Source organism: Salmo salar, chromosome ssa21 (assembly GCF_905237065.1).
Source record: "Salmo salar chromosome ssa21, Ssal_v3.1, whole genome shotgun sequence".
NCBI classification, from domain to species: domain Eukaryota; kingdom Metazoa; phylum Chordata; class Actinopteri; order Salmoniformes; family Salmonidae; genus Salmo; species Salmo salar.
In genome coordinates this window covers 48,982,513-48,991,993 of record NC_059462.1, presented here as the reverse complement: position 1 = coordinate 48,991,993, position 9,481 = coordinate 48,982,513, and the positions used below count along the sequence as shown (strand labels likewise).

General features: G+C 41.0%; 1 protein-coding gene across 1 annotated transcript; it reads left to right on the top strand.

Moving 5' to 3' along the window:
• Positions 1–5,012: 5,012 nt before the first annotated feature.
• Positions 5,013–7,859, top strand: LOC106582427 (2-oxoglutarate receptor 1-like). Its single transcript, XM_045704400.1, has 5 exons — positions 5,013–5,016; positions 5,311–5,604; positions 5,835–5,992; positions 6,188–6,320; positions 7,441–7,859. Exons 1-5 carry the CDS (start codon positions 5,013–5,015, stop codon positions 7,611–7,613), a joined length of 762 nt encoding a protein of 253 aa, XP_045560356.1. The 3' UTR covers positions 7,614–7,859.
• The last annotated feature ends 1,622 nt before the right edge of the window (positions 7,860–9,481 follow it).

Below are 9,481 nucleotides of genomic sequence, written 5' to 3'. Positions count from 1 at the left end.
TTGTCTTTCAAATAACCTCCTTTTAGTCAAACGAAAGTATTAGTGAAATGGAAATCTACCTATCGCCCCACAGCAGCCATAATGGTACATTCCAAGCGAATGTCAGGAGGCTCCAGAAGGGCAAGGGTTTGCTTGTTACCAAGGGAACAGCAATGGAATCGAGAGGAAAATTACAGGGATTTTTTTGTTTTTAGTTTATTACAGGTTTTTATTTCAAGGATTTCTGAAAAAAATCTAGCCAGCATCCATCTCCTTTTTTTTTTCTCGGAAGAAAACACTGCATTTTTTGTTATTCCTCTGTTAATGGTATTATTCACCACTAGATATTGAACTTAAAACAATTGGCCTATGGGATGTTTTAAAAGCTGACCCAAAATTTTGTCATTATAAAATTCATGAAAAAAAAACAATTCAGTCTGATTAAATCTGAGTTGAAATCGTATCCTATGCTTACTGATGCTCTTTTTTAACTGCAGCCTGAGGGAATGAACAGCAAGCATCCTCCTGACCCTGCATTACAATCAAGGTCACCACAAGGTCACCGCAGCAGCATGACCAGGGCAGAATGCTGTGGACAAGAAAGGCTGCACCTTTTTGATTGATGGGATGTTGTCTATAGTATAGTAAGAGGATCGGCAATGATAAAACTTCCATCTATACCTTGCTGAAATCAGGACAGTTTAGATGCATACAAATAACTAGGCCTAAACCTAAACGTGTTCAGAGAGGATGTGTTAAAGAGTTTCGATCAGGCAAATTGAGTAATGAAATCATCTGCTACAATGGCTATAGGAAGTGTTCAGTATGTATTGTGAACTTGTTAACCTCGGAGAAGTGGTCAATGAAATCTATCAGCCTGGAACTTTACCACTGACATCATGTTTAGGCCCTGTGTGGCCACTCTGTTACACATGCATGCCTGCAGGACACACACCAGCAGTTGTACCTAATGTATATATTGTAACATCGGTCTTGGGGACATCACACTCTAATGATGTACACGGTTAGCAAACCTTTGCATTTATGGAAATCTCTACAAGATAAAACACTGCATAATCCTGTGACATTTTCTCCAAGGACAGTATATCTGAGGAAGATTGTGAGGATTTAGTGTGAATCTTGCTTGTTAAGACATTTACACACAGATGGTCCATTTCTAGTCAGGAAGTCACAGGACGTTCTTGTCATTTATTTAATCTCTTTTGACAGACCGCCTATATTCTGTCACGTAACCATGGAACATGTCTTTTCCCTGTCATTTGTTGAGTGCCAGATATGGGATTATGGAGGTATTTATGGAGACAAACACATTCCTTCCACTAAATTGAAAGTGGTATGTGTGGAATGATGAGCCGGTATTGTTCTAGGCATAGGAAAAAAGATAACCAGACTGGAATGTCAGACTAGTGGTGGGGGAAGCCTGCTGACTGGGCTCCGCTACCCTGGCCACTCCACAACCCACCAATCATGTGACTGTCAAGCAGAGGTGGGGCAAAACGGCAGCGGAACACACTGTCAAATGATACAGCCATATAAATTGTCATCTAAAGTCATCTACTACGATGAAATTCCATTCATAACATCCTTCTACTGGTCAATAATGCCTAAATCAAACTGAGTCAGTCTCTGAGAAGGATAGCTAAATTAAACTGAGTCAGTCTCTGAGAAGGATAGCTAAATTAAACTGAGTCAGTCTCTGAGAAGGATAGCTAAATTAAACTGAGTCTCTGAGAAGGATAGCTAAATTAAACTGAGTCAGTCTCTGAGAAGGATAGCTAAATTAAACTGAGTCAGTCTCTGAGAAAGATAGCTAAATTAAACTGAGTCAGTCTCTGAGAAGGATAGCTAAATTAAACTGAGTCAGTCTCTGAGAAGGATAGCTAAATTAAACTGGGTCAGTCTCTGAGAAGGAAAGCTAAATTAAAACTACGTCAGCTAAATTAGACTCTTGATTCAGATGTCATATAATTTTATGTAGCTTTGAGATTCAAAATTGACCACCAGGAGAGGTCCAATCTTTGATCTTGTCACATTGACTATCCCCTTCAAAAGAATGAAGCAGAGACATCAGAGCTGTGTGTGGAAAGGTCACCACCTTTCTCCCTTCTAGACTGGAGAAATGTCACTGTCGCTGACCAGGTTGGTCAAACAGACTGATATATGGAAGAGACAATATGAGAGTGAAAACAGTTACCCGTTGACTTTGTTGAGGCATCAAACTGATTTATCATCCTCTGTGCGCTATATTGGAATCTATGAGCTAATTTGTAAGATAAAAATAATTGTAAAATAGTGCAATCAATACATTTTTGTCATTAAATGTTCCCCCCAAAAAAATATTTTTGAAAAAGTGGTTATTCTAAAACTTTTCCTACCGTAATAATGATGATTACCAACCTTCTCTGGCATCCACGCATACCAACACACATATATTCTTATTTTTTTAGTACTTATTATTTAGATCATTTGTTAATACTAGATTGATAGTAGTCTACACTACACACTCTGTTGTATTGAAGTATAACAGCAACCCTGAGGCACTCTCTATTCCAACAGCAGTCACTGTTGTGCTGGATGTATTTGGACTTAACCATTATTTCTCTCAGTTCAGTTGCTGAAAATATTTACAGTCGATGTGCTAAATCAATAAGTTCAGAGCAATTAAAGCAATACAACTCTGAGACAGAATTACTGGATAAAGGGTAAGGTCCTATAAAGCCTATTCAAACCCGTTTTCCTCCTTGTGTTTATTTGTGTGAGAGAATGAGAGTGAGATACACAGAATGCTAGAGATGAGGGAAGAAGTACTGCACACAGAAATAGAATGCTAGAGATAAGGGAAGAAGAACTGCACACAGAAATAGAATGCTAGAGATAAGGGAAGAAGTACTGCACACAGAAATAGAATGCTAGCGATGAGGGAAGAAGTACTGCACACAGAAATAGAATGCTAGAGATGAGGGAAGAAGTACTGCACACAGAAATAGAATGCTAGAGATGAGGGAAGAAGTACTGCACACAGAAATAGAATGCTAGAGATGAGGGAAGAAGTACTGCACACAGAAATAGAATGCTAGAGATGAGGGAAGAAGTACTCCACACAGAAATAGAATGCTAGAGATAAGGGAAGAAGTACTGCACATAGAAATAGGAAATGAGAGAGACAGTACCTCTCCAGTTTGTGTATCAGAACTTCTCATTTATCCGGAGCCAACCATAAGGTGGGAAGAAGGTCAATGTGAAAGTGATGGCTGGTCAGTGCCCACGTCCCTCCTACACTTGTCGGTGCCAGTCTGCACAGCCATGAATATCACTTCATCCATCTACCTACTAGTCATTGTCTGTTATACACACTTCCTCATCTTCACTGTCTATCTTGTACTGTTTGATACTTCTCAGATGAGAGGAAAAAATATGATACGATTTTATTATACTGTCAAGTTTTAACGTAATATTAATTCCATAAACTACAATACAATTATAGTGGTTTTCTATTCAGAATCAGTTTCTTTTTTTTGTGGTAAAAAAAGGATCACTTTCTTATTGACAAGTTGACAACAATATATTTGTTATATTTGTACAGTATAGTGAATATGGTTAAAAACTGTCAAAAATGTTGTCAACGATAACTTCAGAATTTGTCCCATACGCCACATGTTGATGTAATGTTGTGTTATACTTTATTATTGCAAGAATGTAAGGTACTAACATTCGTACAAAAATGGGTTGGGACGGACTTAATAGCTTGACTGAAAATGTATTTAAAAAAACAAATAAATAAAACATGTTTTGGCTTAGTGTATTGAAAATATCAAATTATAATCATAATCACACTGTATTAATTATATTGCAAACATATGCAATTTCAGCTTATGGCCGCTAGATGTCACTCTCCTCCTCTCTGTTTTTTAGGACTACACAAGAAACTGGACCACCACTGGAGAATCATTCATAATCACAGTGGAATGTTTTCTATCAAGTTATTTGAAAGTGTACGTTCTATTATAAAAATGTTATTGAAATGTCCCAGAGGTATGTCCCATCACTATTCCTTTTGTGTCGAGGGACGATTCAGCGGACAATTGATGGCTTTGTTTCCGTGGTATTTTAATAAGGAAATGAAAGGACATTCTATGTGATCATTAGTGTGTGGTCAATAGTTGAACAATAACCTGGAGGTGGAGTATGTCTGCCACTTGTGTCCTTGGTCAAGCAGAGGGATACATGACACATCTTTCAAGTATGTAGGGTTGGAGAAGTCTGAATTCTAATCAAATCCCAATACTGCAGGCATTGCTTAAACAACAACTACAGTTTAGCACTTGTGTATCGGCAATAAAACATGTAAAAGTAAGTTGGACTATTTGGTTTCATTAGTACAGTGTAAAACTTTATTATTGTTTTGACAGTATTATACAATAAAATGAACAGTAAAGTACCATTTTAATTATTTACGGTAAATTGCCGTAAAAGGCAATGCACTCTGGGTGATTTTAGCCGTAAATAGTTAATGATACAATACATTTCGAAGAAACTTTGGTTTAACAGTACATTACTGTAACCGCACAGCATTGTGGGATTGTCAACTTGGAACTTTTTCAAACAATTCTTGAGTGACAGGATTGAGAGACATCAAGGTCTGAAGTGAACCAACCAAACAAGGTGTGTACAACATTTCTATGATTGACTAAATTACATGGTATTGTTGTTTCTGGCTAATTTAAATATTTTGGGGAGTGCCTTGTAATAGGCTACATTTGTGCCACATGTTAATGAGAGTGCTGTACCAATTGAACTGATATGTGGTAGTAGTGACCCAAAAAATGTAATGTGTACAGGGAACAGTGGCAGCAAGTCTTATACCTTTAATGGTTGAGTATTTTCCATGTCCTTTGGCCTTTGATAAGGCCTCTAGAAGTTATATAAAATACCAAAATCTAACCACGTGCCTGATTTAGTTTGAGTACACATTTGAGAACTATAAACCTGTTACAATTTGCTGTATGACTCTTATGGGTATACTACTTCCTCTGTTGGTAGGAAGTGGTACTAATTCTGTGTGGGAGGGCTCTGGGATGCTTTTAAAACTGACTGCTGCCTGAAGATTCAGGAAATTCAGGAGTGACAGATGGATACTGGAGGAACACTGCAGCTTATGGTGGGAATAAACACATTCTTAAACCACATTGATGAATTCAACTAGTAATATTCTAATGGAATACCATTATACACAAATTGTCTCTCTACTTGTGTCTTAGGTTAATTTCTTGGATATCACAACACAACCATGTCTAGAGAAAAAGTGAACAGTGACTGACTGTTTCCCAGTTGATGAGTACAGTAGGAGGTACTATCTCCAGATCACGTATGGGATAATCTTTGTATTGGGGCTTGTGGGAAACATCACCTCAATCATCATCTACGTGGTCAGGCTGCGGCCATGGAAGAGCAGCAGCATCATCATGGTGAACCTTGCCTTGGCAGACCTCCTGTACATTCTGAGTCCTTCCTGGTCCACTACTACATCCAGGACGACTGGATCATGGGCGACGTCATGTGTCCCATTTTCTGCTTTAGCTCTTACTTCAACCTGTACTTTAACCTGTATGGCAGCATCCTCGGCAATAAAACGTGTAAAAGTAAGTTGGACTATTTGGTTTCATTAGTACAGTGTAAAACTTTGTTGTTTTGACAGTATTATACAATAAAACAAACAGTAAAGTACTGTATTAATTATTTACGGTACATTGCCATAAAAGGCAATGCACTCTGGGTGATTTTAGGCGTAAACAGTAAATGATACCATACATTTCAAAGAAATGTTGGTTTAACAGTACATTACTGTAAACTGCACAGCATTGTGGAATTGTCAACTTGGAACATTTTTGTCGGCTTAAGCTCCTACTTCAACCTGTACGGCAGCATCCTCTTCCTCACCTGCCTGAGTGAGTTCCACTATGTGGTCGTGGTCCACCCGCTGAGGGCAGCCCAGGTACAGAGGAAGAGCTAGGCTGTCATCGACTGCTCGGCTGTATGGTTCATATCTATGTTAGAGATTACAACCATGGTCTACATGACCGCTGTGGAGAAGACTGAGAATGTCATTTATGTATGTATTATTTTTATTTAACCATTATTTAACCAGGCAAGTCAATTAAGAACAAATTCTTATTTACAATGACGGTCATGTCTGGATTTTTCTAGTAATGATCCAGGAGAGGTGTGGGTCTATGCCTGGCTACTCACAGTCCTGAGCTACCTACTCCCCCTAGTGGGTCTATGCCTGGCTACTCACAGTCCTGAGCTACCTACTCCCCCTAGTGGGTCTATGCCTGGCTACTCACAGTCCTGGGCTACCTACCCCCCCTAGTGGGTCTATGCCTGACCATTCACAGTCCTGGGCTACCTACCCCCCCTAGTGGGTCTATGCCTGACTATTCACAGTCCTGGGCTACCTACCCCCCCTAGTGGGTCTATGCCTGACTATTCACAGTCCTGGGCTACCTACCCCCCCTAGTGGGTCTATGCCTGGCTACTCACAGTCCTGGGCTACCTACCCCCCCTAGTGGGTCTATGCCTGGCTACTCACAGTCCTGGGCTACCTACACCCCCTAGTGGGTCTATGCCTGACTATTCACAGTCCTGGGCTACCTACCCCCCTAGTGGGTCTATGCCTGACTATTCACAGTCCTGGGCTACCTACCCCCCCTAGTGGGTCTATGCCTGGCTACTCACAGTCCTGGGCTACCTACTCCCCCTAGTGGGTCTATGCCTGGCTACTCACAGTCCTGGGCTACCTACTCCCCCTAGTGGGTCTATGCCTGGCTACTCACAGTCCTGGGCTACCTACTCCCCCTAGTGGGTCTATGCCTGACTATTCACAGTCCTGGGCTACCTACCCCCCCTAGTGGGTCTATGCCTGACTATTCACAGTCCTGGGCTACCTACCCCCCCTAGTGGGTCTATGCCTGGCTACTCACAGTCCTGGGCTACCTACCCCCCCTAGTGGGTCTATGCCTGACTATTCACAGTCCTGGGCTACCTACCTCCCCTAGTGGGTCTATGCCTGACTATTCACAGTCCTGGGCTACCTACCCCCCCTAGTGGGTCTATGCCTGACTATTCACAGTCCTGGGCTACCTACCCCCCCTAGTGGGTCTATGCCTGGCTACTCACAGTCCTGGGCTACCTACTCCCCCTAGTGGGTCTATGCCTGGCTACTCACAGTCCTGGGCTACCTAATCCCCCTGGTGGTGGTGTGCCTGAGCTATGCCGGTGACCGATGGGCCCCACGAAGGCTGTCCAATTCCATTATTTTACTTAGATTTGCGTGTATTGTTGTGAAATTGTTAGATATTACTTTGTGAAATTGTTAGATATTACTGCACTGGTGGAGCTAGAAACACAAGCATTTTTCTACAACCGCAATAATATCTGCTAAATACGTGTATGTGTATGTGAGCCGGGTGCGTGCCCGCAGGCTGGCTGTGCTGATCCTGGTTGTGTTTTTAATGTGCTTCATCCTCTTCTACATCCTCCGTGCCCTGCGGATGTATACCCGGATGGAAGCCAAAACACTGGTGCCCTGTATACTGCTGAGGGGGGTCAATTAAGCATTAAGGCCAGAAGGGGTGTGATATATGGCTAATATACCACGACTAAGGGCTATTCTTACGCACAACGCAACGTGGAGTGCCTGGACACAGCCCTTAGCCATGGTATATTGGCCATATATCACAAACATCCGAGGTGCCTTATTGCTATCATAAACTGTTTACCAATGTAATTAGAGCAGTAAAATATATATATGTTATTTTCATATCCGTGGTATATGGCTTTCAGCCAATCAACATTCAGGGCTCGAACCACTCAGTTTATAATGCAGCCTATACCATAGCCAGTGCGCAACACCTTCTTCAACTTGGCTCTGTACACACTGGCTGGAGAAAGGTTTCACCAGGCGGTCCTTCGCCTCCTCCGCTGGAGATTCCAGTTTCGCAAGACCAAGAGGCCCATCGTGGCTGCAGTGATTGGCCAACCAGGCAGCGACAGCATTTCACAGGCTAACATGATAAAGAGTTCAGTCAAAAATACTACACATTTTATACGGTTGTCTTATTTCATTCCAAAACACATAGAAGTCTGCTTTTGGATGTTTACAACATAACAATTTTCTCTTCACTAACTTATGGTTCAAACTGCCTTTGAGTAACTTTATCAGATGCAGGCTTCCTTGTGCAGAGTGTTGGAGATGCAGGGAGAGTGATGGCTCTCTGGTTCCCTTTATATTGTCCTGTCCTGCAATACTTTTCCCCATTCATGAAACATAAAATGTTTTCCTTGCTTCCCATACAGACTGGGTACATACAGCCCTTACGCTTAGAAGAAAATGTCTGGTTAGAGAATGGAAAGCCTCTGATTTACCCTCAGTAAATGTATGGTTCTTCAAACTGGGTACTTTAGCACCATACGAGAAATATTCTTTACGACTTATCAACCACGTGGCGAAATATTATTTGACAATAGATACATATCTTGATCATAACAGTGGTTCAGGAGACCTCAGTGAAAATGGAGTGTTACATTTCAGCCATAAGACAAACTCTTTCAATGTGTTCTAGAATCTTGGTTGATGTATTTCTCCTGTTCTCTCTGCCAGTGTGACGTGATTAGCCAGTGATTTTATTTTAATGTATTCCAGTTTCCGTTGGTTTTTGTTTGCTGTCATCCTTTTTCTTTTCTATTTAGTTTTTCTCATGGGTAGTGAGTTCATTAGTATTCATTGGCTCCTGTCATTTTGTATTTGTTGTATGCTGTTGTTTCTCTATAACAAAGTGAAAATGTCAATAAAATATTGGTCATGCTGCCTTTCTAGGCTGACTGGGACTCTAGACATTACTCATATTGTCAACATGTTATTGCCATGAAACTGGTTCTTTTGACTGCAGTGATAGATAAATCACAGCCGGCTGATCATATATTGAGTAGACTGGATTCAGTCTGGAAATTCTGGGTTTCGGATAGTTTTTCTGGGTCAGTCCTGGCAATAGTGTTTCAAATGGCATTATAACCATACAAGCTGCAAAACCATGCAACACAATGATGTTAACATGTTGTTATACTGTTGGTATGCTGAAATTAAATCAATAAAATGTCATCACTGTGTCAGTAAATATTGGACTAAAATATTGCCTCAAAATATCGGACTCAGGATAAAACACTGTCACCTATGAACATGCTATATAGCTATAGATTCAATAAGTATATCAGACTTTGATGCAGAGTGATTGCCCTTGTGATTAACTTAGAAAACCTGTCAACCCATTCCTCTCATATGGCTTGTGTACACCTGGGGGGAAGATCAGTAGAAAAGCCCAGAAAGCAGAAAGTAGTCTAGTCGTGTCTCTTTCAAGTCGTTACACACTTCTTGCTGTTAAACTTGAGAGTATAATACAATTGGGCCTTCTGGGTGTAAATGACG

Coding starts and splice junctions, on each gene's coding strand:
- LOC106582427 (XM_045704400.1), top strand. Junction 5,605..5,834: donor TTCAACCTGTACTTTAACCT/GTATGGCAGCAT, acceptor TTGGTTTAACAG/TACATTACTGTAAACTGCAC. Junction 6,321..7,440: donor TGAGCTACCTACTCCCCCTA/GTGGGTCTATGC, acceptor TAATATCTGCTA/AATACGTGTATGTGTATGTG.